This window comes from Oncorhynchus masou, chromosome 23 (assembly GCF_036934945.1).
Source record: "Oncorhynchus masou masou isolate Uvic2021 chromosome 23, UVic_Omas_1.1, whole genome shotgun sequence".
In the NCBI taxonomy this organism is placed as follows: domain Eukaryota; kingdom Metazoa; phylum Chordata; class Actinopteri; order Salmoniformes; family Salmonidae; genus Oncorhynchus; species Oncorhynchus masou.
Window position 1 is genome coordinate 42,266,031 of NC_088234.1, and position 22,461 is coordinate 42,288,491.

At 41.9% G+C, this 22,461-nt stretch overlaps 1 protein-coding gene across 1 annotated transcript; it reads right to left on the reverse strand.

Annotated features, from left to right (window-relative positions):
* Positions 1 to 110: 110 nt before the first annotated feature.
* On the reverse strand, positions 111 to 21,118 carry ccnj (cyclin J). The gene is given in 6 exon segments (XM_064932158.1): positions 111 to 1,213; positions 1,518 to 1,677; positions 13,799 to 14,209; positions 14,212 to 14,428; positions 19,974 to 20,086; positions 20,955 to 21,118. Coding segments are annotated over 5 exon segments (1,218 nt in total). The 5' UTR covers positions 20,043 to 20,086; positions 20,955 to 21,118; the 3' UTR covers positions 111 to 852.
* Positions 21,119 to 22,461: the final 1,343 nt, after the last annotated feature.

The window sequence follows — 22,461 nt, forward strand, 5'->3', positions numbered from 1 at the left end:
GTTGATGTATGCATAAAGCCTTATAGGCCAATCGATACATACTACTGGCATTAGCAGAATGCCAATAATATGATGCAGAATTAAAAAATAAACCAGAAGTACAACTGACAGGCATTTTATTTAAAAGTACCATATTAGAAGTACACAGCACTCGCTGCCATTCCGCATGCACAGGAAAGTGTTGACATGACACATTCCCTCCAAATTAGTGCTCGAAACACAAAACAACAATGAAAACTATACTTCCTGAACATTACAGAGAGCACTGTTCAAGAGCAAAGGTGCGGGTAGTCAACGTTAACATTTGAGGTAGCTTCTGGCAGAGTGATGCGGGTTCCTCTATCAAACTACCATATCTTACTACAAAAGTAATCCCTCGAGTTCAATACTGATATAAGATTCCCATTATTACTCATGGCGCCAGGGAACAAAAAGAGAACATACATTCAATGCTTCTGAGATATCTTAGCTTAAATAAATGCAGCACAGTCTCTTGTCTATAGTGCAATTAAATTATAGCTAATGCAGAGTGTTGGGAAAACAACCCTTTGCACATGACAACCATGCTTGGTGATAACTCAATCATATTGGTTTTGAAAAGAAGATCACACCTTCGGCAGGTTAGCACCGGAATGATACATGACAAATAACTATATTGCACATTTGTGGAATATTATATTGCACATCTTACCATAGAAGAAAGTGCTTAAATCGCATCATAACTTCTCGAATTTAAAAAAAAAACATACCTGGTCCTGCTAATTAGTCTAATCCAAAGAGACGACATACCCATCCAGTCGCTCGCACTTTTACTTCCCATACTGTCATAGATCTACCTTGGAGATCCAGCCATCACCTATCAAAACAGGGAGCAGCACAGGTATAGTGCATATTGACCTGGTAGGCTCTGCTTGGAATGTTGGCCTTGCCATCCAGACCAGCAGAGATGGTCTGGGTGTGGCTGTGTGGCGGGGCACCAGGGCCCTGCAGGGTGGCAGAGTGGGATACGTAGGAGGCCGGGCCGTGGCCTGGGGCTAGGGCTAGGGAAGGCTGGAGGGCCTGCTGAGGGTACTGGATGCTGGTCTGGTGCAGGTACTGAGGCGGCATGGTGGTGGTTGTCTGGCAAGGGGTATGGTACCCAGTCTGGCCCGGCTGCTGACCGGGTGGCTGGCACGTCTGCTTATTGGCCTCCTTCACGTCGCTGTCATGAGCACTGACAAAGAAAGACCAAAAGTGACATTCAAACAACTAACCTGTCAAGCCTGCAGCACAATTCTACAACCATGTTACTAAGATTATGGCAAGAGTTTACTTATTTTCTCAGGTTGCATCAAGGTCATTAGCCACCAAACGGAAGAAAACATACTGAAGAGAGAGAGAGAGAGGGACTCCCTGGACTTGCCGCCACCCACCCCAGTTGCGAAATGTTTTTGATAAGGTGTGCCTTAATAAACACGGCCCTGGTGTTAGGCAGTATTTGTCAGCAGGCAAGAGGCCGGCTGAGGACAGACACTCACATGATCATTTTTTCTACACAGGGGACAAGGTGATCCCAGCTGTATACGGTGAGGCGCTGAAGCTGAGATGGCCAGGAAGGGGATAGGCGCAGGATGATGCGAGAGGCTGCCACACAGGCAGCTGCCACCAGTGACGGGGCGAACCTCAGAAACACATGATCTGGAATAAGAGCAAGTCATTAACCATCACCATGTATTGTACCAGAATATTGTGCAACAAGGCTAGCTGCGTCTTTAAGTGCAAAGGGTGACATTACGCTCTTGTTCTTCCTAAAAATAAAAAATAAACATTTTCAGAAGGTTTGGTTTGAAAAACCTTGAAATACCGGTTATGATTTACGAAAATAAAAAGATGTGGATCCACATTAGCTGTTGAAGAAAACAGAACATAAAACATTACATGAATGGACAAGAATCGCAACACTAGTACACAACGACCAAAGAACACCACAACTACTTCAAAAATGTTCCTGGAGAGCTACCCTCCTGTAGGTTCACACCGACACCAGTTGTAACTAATCTGATTCAGTTGATCAAGCAGCTAATTATTTGAATCAGGTGTGCTAGATTAGGGATGGAGCAAAAACCTCAAATCAAATTTGATTGGTCACATACACATGTTTAGCAGATGTTATTGCAAGTGTAGCGAAATGCTTGTGAAAAACAAGGACTACAAGCAAGGCGGCCCCCTCTGTCAGCGCCATTGTGGGTACCTACAGGACAGCATCTCTCCAGGAACAGAGCCCCTGGTCTCTAAACGAAAACAGAAAACTTTACCAGTGTTAACTAGACCGAACCTGCGAAAAACAGGAAACGGGATAGAACGTTTACATGCCACAGTATCTTATCCAGGTTTCTCATAACCGGGACACAAGCTTTTAACATGAATAATAACGGGATATTGGTGTGCATGTAAAAAGTCAGTCTCTCCACTCTGAACTAGGAGAGACTGACATGCATGCTGTTGACATTGGCCCTCTGTCTACATTTGAGGCTAGACGTGGTGCTGTTCTTAGCCAGCTGCAGCTTTTCTAGGTCCTTTGATGCACCTGACCATACAACTGGGCAGTAGTCAAGATGCAACAAATCCAGAGCTTGCAGGAGCTCTGCTTTCACTGATCCTAATAGTCGTCCTATAAGCTTGTTATTGAAATTATTGTATCTGTACATAAAGGATTATTTCTCATGTAAATGGTCTGATAACTGGTTTCCAGCTTGCATACAAAGGGCATTCTACGAGTATGGCCATAGCACAAATGACAGATGATTGGTTAAAGAGTATAGATGACAGGAATTAGTTGGTACGGTGTTGCTAGATTTCAGTGCTGCTTTTGATATAATTGATCAACCGTTACTCGGTAAACTCAAATATTATGGTTTTAAGTCTGCAGCTCTAACCTGGACGGAAAGCGATCTATCCAGGCGAAGGCATAAAGTGTTCTTTAAAATGGTAGCCTTACAAGCAGTAAAGATACACTGTGGTGATCCTCAAGGAAGCTGCCTAGGCCCACTTCTCTACTCTAGCTTTACTAATGATTTACCTTCAGTAATGAACAAAGCAAGAGTGATCATGTATGCTGATGACTCTACAGTGTATCGTGCAGCATTAGAATGTAATGAGCTAACAGATGTAATAAGCATTGAACTAAGAATGGTGTCGGAGTGGGTTGATATGAACAAATTGGCATTGAACATTTCTAAAACAAAATGGTTTGTATTTGGTTTAAGATCTATGCTTGCTGATGATCCCCAATTGAATTTGTTGATGAATAGAATGCATGTGGAATGCGGCAGGTAGCCTAGTGGTTAGAGCGTTGGGCCAATAACCAAAAGGTTGCTGGATCGAATCCCTGAGCCGACAAGGTAAAAATCTGTCGTTCTACCCCTGAACAAGGCAGTTAGCCCACTGTTCCCAGGTAGGCCATCAATGTAAATAAGAATTTGTTCTTAACTGAATTGCCTAGATTTAAAAAATGGAGGGGAAAAAAGTAGGGCAAGTGAGAGAAAAAAAACAAGGCGTCATGTTTGAGACAGCTTTATCATGGTCAGAGCACAGTCATTTAGATGGATAAGGAAATTGCTGTTACAAGAATGTTCAGAGTGTAACATCTAGCACACTGAATCAGGTGATTCAATCCCTGGTCCTATCACACTTTGAGTCCTGTCCAGTTATATGGTCTCCTGCAGCAAAGAAAAAAAAGCTCAAAATAGGGTTGCCAGATTAGCTCTTAATTTCTCTATCCGTATGAATATTATCCAAATGCATCAGAACCTCTCATGGCTTCACATTGAAAACAAATTAATATCCAGTCTTTGGATTTTCTTTAGGAATGTTATTATTATTATTATTATTTTATTAAACAGGCCAGTTAGTACATAGTAGCAACACGCATAACCACCAGGGCAGCTAAGACAACCCAAGGCAAGGACAAATTGCCTTAAATCTACAGTTTTATAAAGAGCCACAGCTGAATGGAACACTTTACCAATCCATATTTCTCAGGCAAAAAGTAAATCCACCGTAAAGAAAAAAAATAAAACATCTAATGCGATAAACCATATGACTGGACAGGAAATCGAAAGCATCAACTGAAATGTTAAATGTGTTTCCTGACAGGTATAGTCTAATTGCTTGTCTAATTGAATGTTTGTGGAGTCTTGATTCGTGGTCGTTTGTAATGTCTTGCTAATTGGTGTTGGACCCCAGGAAGCTTGGCTAGCGTTAAAGGATTAGCTAATGGGGATCCTAATAAAAATGACAAAATTACTTTTGTTTGCATGCATGAGTGTTAAAAAAGCAAAGCATCTATCAGACAGACACCCCCCCCCTCCCCAGCTTTACAACAATAGAATCAATATGCTTTGACCATGACAGTAAACAATCTAATATAACAACAGGAAGTTTAATATATAAATATATATAAATAATAATAATAATAATATATCCCATTTAGCAGACGCTTTTGTCCAAAGCGACTTACAAGTCGGCTGGGGCCACTACTTTTACATATGGGTGGTCCCAGCAGGAATCGAACCCACGACGCTTGGCGTTGCAAGCGCCATGCTCTACCGACTGAGCCACACAGGACCCTATATCTCCTTGCTCAGCCACATTATTCATTACCAGATTCAGCTGAGGTCCAGTACCTTGGGGGTGTTTGGTACTAAATAATGCTTTTCGATCTGTTCAGGGCTAGTTTATTCCTAGCCACCTATTCTAAAATTGAACCCAACTCTTTAGGGCCGCAATGACTTCACTAGCTGGTGCTGACATGTATAGTGTAACAGTAAAAAGGGCCTTGACAGCTCCCTTATGAAATACCACACTTTACACGTTTTACGTTAGAGAAGCTTCCAATAAAGAAAAGACCGTTCTATTAGATAATATCATGGATAGAGAGCTATGTTATGCCATCAATAATAAAGGTGGCACTAAAAGCTAACTACACAGCTCCCACAATCTTATCAGTATCACCAACTTTCAGTCATTTGTGTCAGTGCAGTCCATGTTTAGTGTCCTTCCCTAGAAGTGTGCTGAAAGTCAGTTAAATTGTTCACAGAGAAATGGCATTATATCTGGTCAAAAAATCTTTTTCCATAAGTTTGCTAAGAACTGGAAGCAAGCTGATTGTTAGGCTGTTAGAAGCCAGGAAAGGGAGCTTTAACATTTTTGGATTGCAGCATGACTTCCCTCCAGGTTTGTGAACAAACACTTTTCTCTAAAGCAAGGAGTGGCAACATCGTCTGCTATCATCCTCAGTATTTTTCAAAATGTATACATTAGTTGAAGTCGGAAGTTTACATACACTGAGGTCGGAATCAACCACTCCACAAATTTCTTCTTAATTAACAAACTATAGTTCTCGGCAAGTCGGGTTCGGACATCTACTTTGTGCATGACAAGTCATTTATCCAACAATTGTTTACAGATTATTTCACTGTATCACAATTGCAGTGGGTCAGAAGTTTACCTACACTAAGTTGACTGTGCCTTTAAACAGCTTGGAAAATTACAGAAGATGTCATGGCTTTAGAAGTTTCTGGTTAATTGACATAATTTGAGTCAATTGGTGGTGTACCTGTAGATGTATTTCAAGGCCTACCTTCAAACTATGTGCCTCTTTGCTTGACATCATGGGAAAATCTAAAGAAATCAGCCAAGACATCAGGAAAAAGAATTGTAGACCTCCACAAGTCTGGTTCATCCTTGGGAGCAATTTCCAAATGCCTGAAGGTACCACGTTCATCTGTACAAACAATAGTACGCAAGTACGAACACCATGGGACCACGTGTAACTGTTTAGCTTTCGTCCCTCTCCTCGACCCAACCTGGGACCCTCCGCACACACCAACAACAGTCACCCACAAAGCATCGTTACCCTTCGCGCCACAAAAGCCACGGATCTTGCAGAGCAAGGGGAACAACTACTTCAATGTCTCAGAGCAAGTGATGTCACCGATTGAAACGCTATTAGCGTGCACCACCGCTAACTAGCTAGCCATTGCACATTGGTTCCACATGCAGCCGACATACCGCTCAGGAAGGAGACGCGTTCTGTCTCCTAGAGATGAACGTACTTGTGCAAAATGTGGAAATCAATCCCAGAACAGGAAACGGGTACAAAAGTATCTATATCCACAGCAAAATGAGTCCTATAACGACATAACCTGAAAGGCCGCTCAGCAAGGAAGAACTGTTTGGCCATAACGACCATCCTTATGTTTGGAGGAAAAAGGGGGAGGCTTGCAAGCTGAAGAACACCATCTCAACCGTGAAGCACAGGTGTGGCAGCATCATGTTGTGGTGGTGCTTTGCTGCAGGAGGGACTGGTGCACTTCACAAAAATAGATGGCATCATGACGAAAATTATGTAGATATGTTAAAGCTTGGTCGCAAATGGGTCTTCCAAATGGATAATGACCCCAAGCACACTTCCAAAGTTGTGGCAAAATGGCAACAAAGTCAAAGTATTGGAGTGGCAATCAACAAAGCCCTGATCTCAATCCTATATAGAAAATGTGTAGGCAGAACTGAAAAGGCATGCAAGGAGGCCTACAAACTTGACTCAGTTACACCAGCTCTGTCAGGAGGAATGGGCCAAAATTCACCCAGCTTATTGTGGGAAGGTTATGGAAGGCAATGCTACCAAATACTAACTGAGTGCATGTAAACTTCTGACCCACTGGGAATGTGATGAAAGAAATAACAGCTGACATTTGTCTTAAAATAACATGGTGATCCTGACAGACCTATGACATTTTTATCTAGGATTACATGTCAGGAATTGTGAACTGAGTTTAAATGCATGTAAACCTCCGACTTCAACTGGATGTGGACAACGCTTCAAATTGGTGGATTCAGCCATTTCTGCCACATCAGTTGCTAAGAGGTGTATGAAATCAAGAACACAGCCATACAATTGCCATAGACAAACATTGGCAGTAGAATGGCCTTATTGAAGATCTGTGACTCAACGTGGCGCCGTCATAGGATGCCACATTTCTAACAAGTCAGTTCATCAAATGTCTGCCCTGGTCAACCGTAAGTGCTGTATTTGTGAAGTGAAAATGTCTAGGAGCAACAGCGGCCCAGCCGCGAAGTGGTAGGCAACACAAGCTCACAGAACGGGACCGGCAAGTGCTGAAGCGCGTAGCGTGTAAAAATCGTCTGTCCTAGGTTGCAACACTCACTACCGAGTTCCAAACTGCCCCAGGAAGCAATATAAGCACAATAACTGTTCGTCGGGAGCTCTATGAAATGGGTTTCCATGGCCGAGCAGCCGCACACAAGCCTAAGATCACCATGCACAATGCAAAGCATCGGCTGGAGTGATAAAGCTAGCCGCCATTGCATTCTGGAGCAGTGGAATCGCATTCTCTGGAGTGATGAATCACGCTTCAATCTGGCAGTTCGAGGGACAGATCTGAGTTTGGCGGATTACCAGGAGAATGCTACCTACCCGAATGCATAGTGGCAACTAAAGTTTGGTGGAGGAGGAACAATGGTCTGGGGCTGTTTTTCAAATCTGAAAAGCTACAGCATACAATGACATTGTAGACAACTCGGTGCTTCCGACTTTGTGGCAACAGTTTGGGGAAAGCCCTTCACTATTTCAGCATGACAATGCCCCCCAGTGCACAAAGTGATGTCCATAATGAAATGGTTTCTTGCGAATTGGAATGCTGACTGCGTGCCAGGTCTAATCTCCCAACATCAGTGCCCAACCTCACTAATGCTTGTGGCTGAATGGAAGCAAGTCCCAGCAGCAATGTTCCAACATCTCGTGGAAAGCCTTCCCAGAGTGGAGGCTGTTATAGCAAAAAGGGGGGACCAACTCCAAATGTTCATGATTTTGGAATGAGATGTTTGACGAGCAGGTGTCCACATACTGTTGGGCATGTAGTGTAGGTTGTCAATACCAGGTGGTTTCTCATTTGTTGGCAGTAGGGCTGTCCCAGACTAAAAATTGAGTGGTCGAAACGTTAAAGTGCATTTTTCGGATATAAAACAACCTCTGCGTTTTAATAAAATCAACTATATGTAGGCTGCTGAGCTTGTCTGATGCTTTAAGCACAGTGATTAAATAAGTAAAATGACTTGAGGGAGCCAGAGATCAAGACAAAAACCTGTACCCGAACCTCCACGTCATGTGTTTAAGAAATTATACAAATCTAGCCTAACTTCTATTGCCAACTATGTAAACAGCCTACATAAAGCCAACAAATAAATACATTGCAGCCTGCAGATAGAAAAGAACCTGATAAAAATAAATCACATTGGCTATACATGGCCTGTCTGTCTGCAAGGAACTTGAAGCACTATCAACTTGCAGCAACATAAAATTCTGGACCCTCAGTTTCCCGAGCCAGTTAACTTCGGACTGACACAGCTGTAGGCTTTTCGCACAAGGGATATGAATATTTTACAAATAGGCTACATTGGAGGAACTATTGTCACTCAATGGATGTAAAAACACGTTGGTTTACTTGCCGTTTGAGGTGAAGGAAAAAAAGAATCAGAAGCTCCATGGGAACATTTACAGTGTATTCAGAGCCCTTGACTTGTTCCACCTTGTTACGTTACAGCCTTATTTTAAAATTGATTAAAATCAGGTGTTTTTTCCCAATCTACAAACAATCATGACAAATTTCAAAAATGTAAAATAAATACCAGAAATAGCTTATTTACATAAGTATTCAGACCCTTTGCTATGAGACGCAATTGAGCTCAGGTGCAGCTCGTTTCCATTGATCATCCTTGAGATGTTTCTACAACTTGATTGGAGTACACCTGTGGTAAATTCAATTGATTGGTCATGATTTGGAAAGGCACACACACACATATATAGTCCCACAGTTGACAGTGCATGTCAGAGCAAAAACAAAGCCACGAGGTTGAAGGAATTGTCCGTAGAGCAGAGACAGGATTGTATCGAGGCACAGATCTGGGGAAGGGTACCAAAACATATCTGCAGCATTGAAGGTCCCCAAGAACACTGTGGCCTCCATTCTTAAATGGAAGAAGTTTGGAACCACCAAGACATTTCCTAGAGCTGGCCGCATGGTCAAACTGAGCAATCGGGGGAGAAGGGCCTTGGTCAGGGAGGTGGCCAAGAACCCGATGTTCACACTGACAGAGCTCTAGAGTTCCTCAGTGGACAACCATCTGTACTGCATTCCACCAAATCAGGCCTTTATGGTAGAGTGGCCAGACGGAAGCCACTCCTCAGTAAGGGTCTGAATACTTATGTAAATATCACATTTCTATTTTTTGCTAAACCTGTTTTTGCTTTGTCATTATGGGGCATTGTGTAGATTGAGGGAAACATTTATTTTAAAACAAGGCTGTAACAAAATGTGGGAAAAGGGGTCTGAATACTTTCCAAATGCACTGTATAAGTATACATGCCTTACTCAACATTGACAGGACCCCTTTAAAACAAAATACAATAAATGGACAACTCATAAATGGAATGAAATAAACCAAAACTTGTTTCTCACAAGTGTTGCCTAGGTTGTGCGCACTGCAAACATGTCCACTGTAAAAGACTAATATATTAAAATGCATTAACAGAAATGACGGTAACCAAACATTGCAGAATAGAAATGGGAATCAACGGTAAAGGTATTACTGCTGTGCCATCCCTGCGGCCTCCGCAATGGATTAGTCCACTGAGACAGACATCAAGACATGTGCCATGAAATAAATAGAATTGTTTTTTGCAACTGCTCGACAAAGAAATAAAATATGTATTGGTCGACCAACAGCCTATCGACCAGTAGACTAAAATTGGGTCATCCCTAACGGAGAGCAATCATTTTCCCACCTCCCACGCTAACTTCACAAAATGACAATGCTTTTCTTGCATTAGGTATTTTATGCATGAATGATGGCTCGTTAGTGTGCCCACTCTGCCAATGAAATCATTAAAATAGGATTTGTGATGAATGAGCCATCCGATTCAATGAAAGATGGAGTTGAATTAGTCTTTCTTGCCATAATTTCATTTAAAGTACTCCAAAGCTTTTTTTTCAATTATACCTCCACACACACACATATACATACATATATTCTCAGTTTCTTAATACATTTTATTTTGTTCAGTTTAAAAATCAATTTCCCATTTTACAATGTCGGCCATTCTAACGAAGGCTCTCCTTTGCTTAATTTCTCTCGACCATAAAGTTTTTCCATTCCTCAATAACCCAGGGGGGCTTAACAGTTTTAGCAGTCAGTTTCTTAATAGGTACATGCTTATTTATGGTGCAACGGATCACAAAATTAATGGTTTTGAGTCACGGGAAAAAAAATGAATAAAAAAATAAAACAATGTAGACATAACTTTGCTTTCCCTTTATTACTTAAAGAACACTTGAAGCAAGTAACTTTTCAATGTTTAAATAAAATAAAATAAAATATTCAACACTCAATTGTTAAATTAAAGTGCATGATACCTTCTTCCTTGGAACAATAGTGAATGAAAAAAATAGCCTGTCCTCTTTAAAAAAAAAGTAAATAAAGAAAGCAAAGCAGACCTGAGCTAATAACTTAATTATTTTTCAAAAATATGAAGTCTACACTGTCTGGGGAGAGGGTAGACCTCTTTGCAGTCACTATGTCCCCTGCTGTGGAGAACACCCGTTAGCTAGGAACTGAAGTGCCAGGCACAGTCAGGTAACCTCATACCAATATGAGGGTATTTACACTCATTGCTTTTCCACCATGCCAGTGGGAACGCCGCTTGCTGCCTTGTAGGATGCCACCTCTTCGATGGTGTTGGCAAACGTCTTGCCTGTGTCCTTGCTCGCAAAAGGTCTCCCCGAAAAGCTCCTTCATGGCCAAATTATTTTGTGGCGGAGATGCCTCCGAGTCTGCTCCTGTCAGCTCTGTGGCTTGACCCTGCAGAAAAAAAAGACTTAATCTATTAAACTAACAAATTGTTTATTTTCATAGAACTATAAATTGTGGCAATAACATTTAAAAGTCAGTATTTCACATCAAAAATTGATGATTCTAATAGCATAGACTAAAACTAGACTGCAATATATTATTTAAGTAATTCACTCTTTTTTTTTTACCTCTTCAGTGGCCACAATCTCAGTGGTGAGATCACTATGTCCTCCGGTGTAGGGCAGGGTCTAGGTGAGACAGGGACTTGAACCTTGGATCCAGTGCAGTAGATCTATTTTTTTTATTTGACCTTTATTTAACTAGACAAGTCCGTTAAGAACAAATTCTTATTTTCAAATGACGGCCTAGGAACAGTGGGTTAAACGGCCTTGTTCTGGGGCAGAACAGATTTTTACCTTGTCAGGGATTTGATCTTGCAACCTTTCGGTTACTAGTCCAATGCTCTAACCACTAGGCTACCTACCGCCCCATCTATGAAGGTAGTCCTGTACATTAGGGGGGGGGGGGGGGGGGGGGTGGTATCTGGGGTTCAGGTCCTCTTATGGCAGCCTTGATATTTCTAGTGATGATGGTGCCATCTTCCTCACTTGGGGCCATGGATTGTAGAATCCTTGTTTTTCAGAAGTAGGATCATGGACACAGACAGTGCAGTTTCAGTGCTCAGTAGGGTTGGAACCGTTTTGAGGGGTTTGAGCACCTGGAGGACCTCCTGCCACTTTTTTATGTCATCATTAGACAAGGTGAAGATGTCTTTTTTTTCAGGGTCTTGTCTGTCAGCGCAGAATATATAGCTGCCTGCTGCTCAAGATGGAACTCCACTTATGACATGTTGGAGCACCATCTTGTGACATTGTGTATGATCTTGTGGGTCGGTTGCTGTAGCGTTTCTTGCTTGGTCTTAAGCACGAGCGGCTGCTGTGCATCGGTGGAAAAAGGAAGCCACCAACTTCCTGATCCTCCCAAGGAGGCGGTCCATCTGGTTCACTGAGATTCCCATTTAGGATGCCAAATTGATCACATGTGCAAAGCAAGCTATCTGTGGCCCCAGTCCAGCCTCTATCACTGCATTTACTTGGTTCTTGGCATTATTATTATTGTGGTGGTTGAGATATTGCCATTGGGCCTCTCTAGCCTCCACTCTGCTACTGCTCCGAGCAGTACCTGCGCCAGATATGCGACTCTGAGGGGGCGTGTCTGTAGCACCGGACTTCGCATCTCCCACTCCTCTGTAGTGTAGTGAGCAGTCACTGTCACGTAGCTTTCCGTTGCCCTGGAGGTCCACCCGTCTGTGGTGAGGGCAACAGAGGATGCCTTGGATAATTAGTCGACAACTTTGATATTTTCATGTTCATAAAGATCTGGCAAGATCTTCATACTGAAGTGGGTACGCCAGGGGATTTCATAGCTTGGCTCAAGCACTTTCACCATATTTTTAAACCCTTTGTTTTCCACAACAGAGTATGGCCTCACGTCTGCAGCGATAACCATCTCAATAGATTTGGTGGTGGCTTTAGCCTGGTCTGACTCTGCAGCAAAAGGCTGCTTAAATGCTGTGGTGAGAAGTTGTCTCTTGGCTGAGTTGGCTCCTGTCACTGACAACAGGGTGATGACACTTTAAATGTGTGGCCATGCTCAATGTATTTCCATGTTCATACGGCTTTCTTGTGGCACAACGCCTGCACACCGTAATGGTGTTGTCCACCACCCTTCTTCCATTATCATATTTGAAAGGGAAGCCAAAATGCTCCCATACATGAGACTTAAATGAAGCGGGAGACGTTTCCAGTTCGTCAGCTCCTCCCACTAGCCGTGGCTATCACTGCTCTTTTTCTTCTTTGCTTTTTGCAACGCGAGCATCCAGGATTGATTCGTTGGGATTCAACATGCCCCGTTCACGTGAATAGTACACACAACTGCTTTAAAAAAAGAATCAAACCAACCTTCATGCGTCAGAGTAAAACAGCACACATCTGTCTTGACTATATTTTCACTGCATCAAGATGTAGGGATTTTCTTTTTCTTTTTTAAGTAACAGCGGCAGTAAAACTGTATTTCACACTAAGGTGGTTGAACTTTGCGATTGATCCGCGGTTCACATGCGGTTCACATGTGTGCCGAACCGTGGGGGGGGGTGATCCGTATGGATCACGGATCAACTACGGTCCGTTACACCACTAATGCTTATTGATAACTGGAAGAAACAATTTCATAAATACATCAAGTGCCGCGTCTGGATGCTCCTCATTACACACAAACCAACAAATATTCAACATATCTTGTGTAGGATCTTATACACTATTTTAGGCCCAGCCTTTGGAACCTTGGCTTTTCTGGATATAGCCACTACATCCATTGGGTGTGGATACAGCTTTAGAACAAAGTTCTGCAGCATTAGTAAAGATATGACCAATACACTTGGATGATGTAGATCCTGTACTGTTTGTAAATACTCTGGCAGGTTGATTGATAACCTGAGCCAGATTACAGGCACTGGTTACAGTAAGAAGCTTCCTCTTGAGTGGATAGCTTGATGAAAACCAGTCTAAATCAGGTCACCCCCCCCAACAAAATAGACCTCTTAACATCACACATTATCAAGCGAGTCACACATTATCCAGATACTGACTTAGCACTTGGTGGCCTAGAGCAGCACCCTAAAATATGACTTTAGATAAGGCAGGTGAACCTGCAACCACAACACAACAGTAGACATGAGATCCTCGCTAACCTTCACGTGAATCTAGCTCTGAATATATGCCGCAACACCTCCTCCATAGGCATTCCTGTCTCTTCTGTAGATGTTAGATCCCTGTATTGCTACTGCTGTATCAAATTAATTAAGTGATGCCGCAACAGAACGTCAACTTGCCTTGAAGGGAGACCTCCAGGAAGTAGTCAGCATACTTTGTCATGTAGAGCACCGTCTTCTCCAGGCACGCCATGGGCCAGCCATCGTGAAGGTCCGCCTCGTTGACAGCGATGGACAGGTAGTACTCTATGAAGTGTGCAGCGGTGGGCAGGTACAGGTTCCACTGGAAGGTCTCCAGCAGGAGGAGCTCCATGTGCAGCAGGCCCTGCTTGGTCAGCACCAGGTTCATGGAGCTCATGCAGCCCAGGCTGTTAAGAGTCTCCAGCTTAGGAACTCGGTCCTCTCTCTCCTCAAACTTACCTGTATAGGACGGGAAATAATCACAAGGCACATAGAAAAATTGAGTTTATAGACTGGGTGGACTATAGCAATTAGAAGTTTGGCCAAGCAGAGGCTTGCAAGGAAGCTGACAAACTTACTAGCCAAAAGCAAGCAGGAGAGTGCGACCATGTGAAGCTGCTGCACCGTTATATCATAGCGGTCCATGAAAAGGTCCAGCAAGTAGACGGCAAGGTGTCTGGCTGTTGGGCACAGCAGGTAGCGATTGCTTACGATTGCTATGAGGTCTGCAAAGTAGCGCCTGAGGTTGAGCTGGGGGGACTGGCCTTTGTAGGAGGGCAACTTGATTTCCTGAAAAAAAAAGTAAACAATACATTATAAGATCTGTAAACTTGGCCAACCCGATCTAAAATGTGTGACTGCTGCAGATGCTCCATTAAAGATCTGGGGGTAGAAGTATGAGAAAAGATTAAACGAGACGAGCAACATCCCTAACCTCCTAAACAGATACTGACAGTTTTGGGTAAGTCTATGGGCCAGATGTCTCCTCCACTTCAGAGATTCCAAAGATGCAACGATATCGTGACAGTCCAAATGATAAGTGACGGGGGGGAAAAAATAAAAATAAAATAAAAAAATAAATCAGGGCACCGGAAGTTGTTAGTCATCTCATCCCACCATCTGACAAGGTACAAAAATCTGTCGTTCTGCCCCTGAACAGGCAGTTAACCCACTGTTCCCAGACCGTCATTGAAAATAAGAATTTGTTTTTAACTGACTTGCCTGGTTAAATAAAGGTAAAATAAAAATCTGTTGAGAGACGCTCCGATAAACATTTTATGTTACACGTCTGTCCACAAGCGATTATGGCCACGTTTTAACTGTTGGAATAGTAGAAACACAATTTGTATTCTGATTCATTTTTGGCAGTCACAGCTGCACCCGCCTCGACTTTTGTCTGCAGTCGGTTGCTTTAGCCTCATCACTCAAATGCATCTTATATCTAATAGTAGCAATTTAACCTTACGGATAAAAAATAAACAAATTCCTTCTTAGTAGTGTTGCACAGTATACCGAAACTGCTCTAGATACTAGAACATGAAAAACATAGAATGTTACTTTCGGTACTTCTGCCACGAGTCTCATATCATATACTTATTGAGAGGTTCTAGTCTATCAGGCCAGCCGATGTCCCCTTATAGCGCGAGCTCACCGTTCATGCCTCTTGCCTGATCCACTTACGCACTGCTAGAGGACTAGGAGTCTAGACTGCAACATGTTAGCTCATCACTCATGCTGAATAGAAGTTGCTGATTGTCAACATAAACCTATTGGGTGACCTGACCAAATTCACATAGAAATGTGAGTTATAGATCTCATTGAAAGCTAATCTAAGGAGCAGTAGATCTGTTCTGTGCACTGTGTCTATGCTTCCCATTCTTAAGATTAGGTTTTGCATCTGTTTTGTACACCAGTTTCAAACTGAAAATACAATATTTTGGGTTATTGAAAATATCTATTTCACCGTGGTTAAGATGGTACAATAATTCTCTACAGTTATCGACTGCTCGTTTTGTCGTAAACGTTAGCAATCCCAAAATGGCAGAGCAATTTCTGCATATTGCACCTTTAAATCGTCTCTCCATCACATTTAAAGATCAGAGGTATAATAAGAACTGGAGGCTGCATCCAAGATGTCCAGCCATTGTTTTCTATGTAATTTACTCACGTTCGCATACGCCGATTCATGGACTGTCTATCTGGTTTGCATCCGGTTTATACAGACCAACATCACACTCACACTTGCGCACAGAAAGCAGAGCAAGCAGCAACAAAGTCACCACTACAACTACATACATACATGAATATAAAAACAACAATTTAAAAGATTGAGTTAGTTTATTTAAGGAAATTTGTCAATTGAAATAAATTCAGTAGGCCCGAATCAATGCATTTCACATGACTGAGAATACAGATATGCATCGGTTGGTCACAGACCCTTTTTTTTAAGAAAAAGGAGGGGTGTTGCTCAGTAAACTTGTCAGTATCTGGTGTGATCACTATTTGCCTCATGCAGCTTGACACATCTGCTTCACAGAGTTGATCAGGCTGTTGATTGTGGCCTGTGGAATGTTGTCCCACTCCTCTTCAGCGGCTGTGCGGAGTTGCTGGATATTGGCGAGTCCAGGCTGTCGTACGCATCGACCCAGAGCATCCAAAACATGCTCAATGGGTGACATGTCTAAGTATTCAGGCCATGAAGATCTGGGACATTTTCAGCTTCCAGCAATTGTGTACAGGTCCTTGCGATATGGGGTTGTGGATTATCATGCAGAAACATGACGTGATGGTACAAAAATGGGCCTCAGGATCTCATGGTAGCTCTGCATTGAAATTTCCATCAATAAAATGCAATCGTTTGTTGTCCGTAGCTTATGCTTGGCCATACCATAACACCACCACCACAGTGGGGCACTCTGTTCACAAAGTTGACATCAACAAACCGCTCTCACACAAAGACGCCATGAACGCCGTCTGTCCTCTGTACAGTTGAAACCGGGATTAATCCATGAAGAGCACACTTCTCCAGTGGCCATCGAAGGTGAGCATTTTTCCCACTGAAGTCAGTTGCGACGCCGAACTGCAGTCAGGTCAAGACCCTGGTGAGGACAACAAGCACACAGATGAGCTTCCCTAAGACTTTCTGACAGTTTGTGCAGTAATTCTTTGGCTGTGCAAACCCACAGTTCTCAGCTGGTGGCTGAAAGCGAAGAAGCCAGATGGGAGGTCCTGGGCTGGTGTGGTTACACATGCAGTTGAGAGGCCGGTTGCACGTACCGCGAAATTCTCTAAAACGACTTATGGTAGAGAAATTAACATTAAATTATCTGGTAACAGCTCTGGTGGACATTCCTGAAGTCAGCATGTGGCATTGTGTGACGAAACTGCACATTTTAGAGTGGCCTTTTATCGTCCCCAATACAATGTGCACCTGTGTCATGATCATGCTGTTTAATCAGCTTCTTGATATGCATACTTGTCAGGTGGATGGATTATCTTGGCAAAGGAGAAATGCTCACAAAGGGGATAAACAAATTCATACACAAAATTAGAGAAATAAGCTTTTTGTGCATATGGGGCATTTCTAGGATATTTTATTTCAGCACATGAAACCAACACTTTTCTTGTTGCGTTTATATTTTTGTTCAGTGTAAAATGTTAATATCTCGGCCTCACAAAGGTGTCTAATTAGCCATTTTTAAATCTGACTTCTCTATGTGGCCGTGTATGAAAATGGTATTTCTGGGCCAGATGTCAGTTAAACTACAATACACTGTAGGGACAGTTGAAGCCGTGCTTCTAGACCAGAACCCTGGAGAAGATCATTTCCCCCGTCATCTGTCAATTCTCTTCTTCACAGAACTCAACTGTGTGGGCATGTGCCTACGTCAATAATGGGTTTAAAAGAGACAGCGCGCCCTTTTCTAAAAAGTAGAGATGGCTATTTTTACGCAAATGGAAGGGAAACAAATTGTCATCGATAGCCACATGAAATTAGCGAAAACAAGCTCAATAATTCAATGCATTTACACACCCCTATTGAAAATGCATTGACCTGCATTGTGAATAGGCCGCCGAGACTAAATCTTGATTTACCTTGTTTATCAATAGAGATTTACCATTCAAATACATTGCTATTGTTGTAGTTAATTTTTACTAAAGTCTAATTAAATTATATGATTACTTCATTAATGCATACAGCGCTGTCTGAAATAGAATTTAAATTGTCATGATATTGAACTCAAAAGATTGAACAGAGCAGTAGCTGAGTGTCTAGATTAAGTGCCATTCTGTGACTTAGTCTAATACTCTTTTTTTGCCGTGGTATCGTGATACTAAAACTGGTATTGAAGTCAAAATTCTAGTATCGTGACGACACTACTTTACATTTGACATTTTACTCATTTAGCAGACACGCTTACCCAGAGCGATTTACAGTTAGTGCATTGACCTTAAGCTAGATTGGTGGAATAACCACATCAGTCGTAATAAGTACATTTTTCGTCAAAGTAGCTATCAGCGAAGTCAGAGCTAGGGGAGTCTGTAAGGGGGGGGTGCTGTGAGATTTCTCAAGCTATAATTTTGATAAGACTGTTTGGGAGTGGGAAAACTGAAAACTAGCTTTTATTTATTTTTCTATCAACTAATTTACTCTCTGGTGATGTCAGAGGCCAAAACACCATCCCACCACAATAGGCTGAAATTTCAGGCAGACTTTTCAAACAGTGCTTACACAATAATATTCCAACCTCAGCATGGGCACCTACTCATTCCAGGGTTCTCCGTTATTTTCACAATTTTCTACATTGTAGAATAATAGAAGACATAAAAATGACGAAATACATATGGAATCATGTAGTCACCAAAAAAGTGTTAAATCAAAATATTTTATGAGATTATCCAAAGTAGCCACCCTTTACCTTGATGACAGCTTTGCACACTTGACATTCTCACAACCAGCTTCATGAGGTAGTCACCTGGAATGCATTTCAATAAAGTTCCCAATCCCTTGGTAAAAAAGTTAATTTGTGGAATTTCCTTCTTAATGCATTTGAGCCATTTAGTTATGTTGTGACAAGGTAGGGGTGGTATACAGAACATGGCCCTATTTGGTAAAAGACAAAGTCCATATTATGGCAAGAACAGCTCAAATAAGCAAAGACAAGATAAAGACAAGATTAAGATAAAGGTCAGTCAATCCGGAAAATGTCAAGAACTTTAAAAGTGTCTTCAAGTGCAGTCGCAACAACCACTATGATGAAACTGACTCTCATGAGGACCGCCACAGGAAAGAAAGAGAGTTAACTCTAATGAACTTATCCAGAGGTACCAGCCTCAGAAATCGCAGCCCCAAAAAATGCCACAGTTCAAGACGTCAACATTTCAGAGGATGCCTTCATGGTCAAATTGCTGTAAAGAAACCACTACCAAATGACACCAACAAGAAGAGCAATGGACATTCGACTGGTGGGGATCTGTCCTTTGGTCTGATTTGTCCAAATTCAAGATTTTTTTTATCCAACCGCTGGGTCTTTGAGACGCAGAGCAGGTGAACGGATGACCTCTGCATATATGACTCCCACCGTGAAGCACGGAGGAGGAGATGTGATGGTGCTTTGCTGGTGACACTGTCAGTGATTTATTTAGAATTCAAGATACACTTAACCAGCATGGCTACTACAGCATTCTGTAGTGATATGCCATCCAATCTGGTTTGCGCTTAGTGGGACTATCTTTTGTTTTTCAACAGGACAATGACCCAACACACCTCCAGGCTGCGTATGGGCTATTTGCCCAAGTAGGAGAGTGATGCTTCAGATGCCCTGGCCTCCACAGTCACACGACCTCAACCCAATTGATGGTTTGGTACGAGTTGGACCACAGAGTGATGGAAAAGCAGCCAAAAGGTGCTCAGCATATGTGGGAGCTGTTGGAGAAGCATTCCAGGTGAAGCTGGTTAAGAGGATGCCAAGAGTGTAAACCTGTCAATGCATAAGGTGGCTACTTTGAAGAATATAAAATAGATTTTGATTTGTTTTACACTTTTTTGGTTACTACATGACTCCATAGTTGATGTCTTCACTATTATTCTACAATGTAGAAAATAGTTTGGGTTTTTTTTTAAATAAAGAAAAACCCTTGTATGAGAATGTGTTTTGACTGGTGTGTGTGTAACACAAAAACAGGACAGTCACATTTTTAACTTCACTATGATCAGCCATGTATTGTAGGCCTGTGTGTTAATATAATACATCAGGTCAACAGTTCTCACTTTTGGAATATTACACTAATGTAGGCAGTTATTGCCTCCACTTTGAAATATGACAGCACTTACTTTGTAGCGCAAAGCCTGGTATATATCTCCAGCAAGTTGTCCTTTCCACCATTGGCCCTCAAGCTCCATTTAATCAATCTTGTAGAAATTTCTGGAGGCACAAATTGTCCAGTCTAAAGAGTCCAAAGTTATGACAACAGTTAAATTCTGCATAGCTGAAATTCCAGCAGTGAACCACAATGTTCGCTTATTTTGCCTCTTCATTTTCACTATTGACACATTTTCAATTAAAAAAAGGTCAAGTACAGCCATTTTTATCTCAATATCAAATCATTTCTGGGTAACCTTATTGTGATTGTTGCCAATTAAAATGGTCAAAAACACACAAAAAAGCTAACCAAAGAGCAATTTTTTCAAGCAATAATTTTTCTAGGACTATCTGGCGGTGGTCCAAGTGTTGAAGTGAAAACTGAAAACGAGCTGTTATTGGCGTAGAGGTTTGGAACTCTTTCTTATTGGTCTATTAACTAAATTTACCAGGCAGGCCAAAACTCCATCCCACCAAAACAGGCTGCAATTTCAGGATTACATTTAAAAACAGCGTTACATTACCATAACTTTCACAGCATCATTCCAACCTCAGTGTGGAAGTATATATACACAATAATGGAAATTACGTTTGACTACACTGGGCCTTTAAAATAAATGAAGTTGAGAAAACGCTCATATTAGCTATAGTATTCAACAATTCAGGAAAAATCATCAGCAAGCAAATGAATGAGTAGAAGTTGGTAACAGTGGAGCCAAAACCGCTGTTTTCGTGTGTAAATGAGAATTTGTGCAAACCTAACTACGAAGCGAGTAATACACTAGTTGCTACAAGTTCACATACATGACAAACCTCAACCTTGATTTCAAGATAATCAGCTTGAGGTGACTATTGGCTACTATCCTATATAAAAATGACAAGTGTTGAGTCAAATTGAAATTTAACAATGGCCAAAAATACGACAAACCAACCCCCGACTATTCAAGACTTACCCCTACACGCCACACTTAAACGCGTGATACAACTACACAGCTGACTTTTGCTCAAAAACTCGATATAGCCGTGAGTTTTCCAGTTGACATAAAGTTATGATTCTTCCATTGTTGAAGATACTCGAGACAGTCGATGGCAACTCAGCTCAGGCATGCGAGCAGTCCCAAGAGTGCTGCTGCAATGGGAACTCATGATAAAACGTTCTCAAAGCGCTGCTGCCAATTGAAACTCACCTTACACACCAGAGACATCCAATCACTGGCCACGATTCATAGACGTCAACAGTGATACCGTTTTGGTCACGATTAGTGCAATCCTGGACCCTTGGGACGTCCATACCCTAACCTTAACTATAATATAACCCTTACCTAACCCTAAAATTAACCCTTACCTTAAAAATGTTATATTTCAACTTCAATGGGTTAAGGACCTCCCAAGGATATGTGATAGGATGAGCCTCTTGATCACAGCTGAGTCAGAAATTACTGGAAGAAAACACTAAATAACGGATAATGTCTGCGAAATAACTCACATTTTTGTGAATTAGAATCCGATCTGAAATGAAATTCCTTCTAATACAACGTAGCCTGGGCTTTAATATTTCTATAACTCTTACTCTAAAGTAGCAGGTGCAAGTTATTTTCAATAAAGAAAGCTGCCCCATGAGTAATATCAGCTATTACATCAGAACAGGAAATAGCAATTTCAGAATAAATCAACTTCATGTGTGAAATTAATGGCTGGAAAGTAATGTATACTGAACAAAAATATAAAAGCAACACCCAACAATTTCAAAGATTGTAATGCATTACAGTTCATATATGGAAATCAGTCAGGCCTAATTTATGGATTTCACCTGACTCGGAATACAGATTTTGGTCACAGAAACCTTAAATAAAAAAGGTAGGGGCGTGGATCAGAAAACCAGTCAGTATCTGCTGTGACCACCATTTGCCTCATGCAGAGCGACACATTTCCTTCACATAGAGTTAATCAGGCTGTTGATTGTGGCCTGTGGAACGTTGTCCCCCTCCTTTTCAATGTCTGTGCGAAGTTGCTGAATATTGTCGGGAACTGGAAAATGCTGTCGTACACATCAATCCAGAGCATCCCAAACATGTTAAATGGGTGATATGTCTGGTGAGTATGCAGGCCAAGGAAGAACTGGGACATTTTCAGCTTCCAGGAATTGTGTACAGATCAAAACTAATGTTATTAGTCACATACACATATTGAGCAGATGTTATTGCGGGTGTAGCGAGATCCTTGCGACATGGGGTCGTGCATTATCTTGCTGAAACATGAGGTGATAGCGGCAGATGAATGGCACGACAATGTGGTTCAGGATCTTGGTATCTCTGTGCATTCAAATTACCATTAATAAAATGCAACTGTGTATGTTTTCCGTAGCTTATGCCTGACTATAACATAACCCCACCGCCACCATGGGGCACTCTGTTCACAATGTTGACATCAGCAAACCGCTCGCCCACACAACGCCATAAA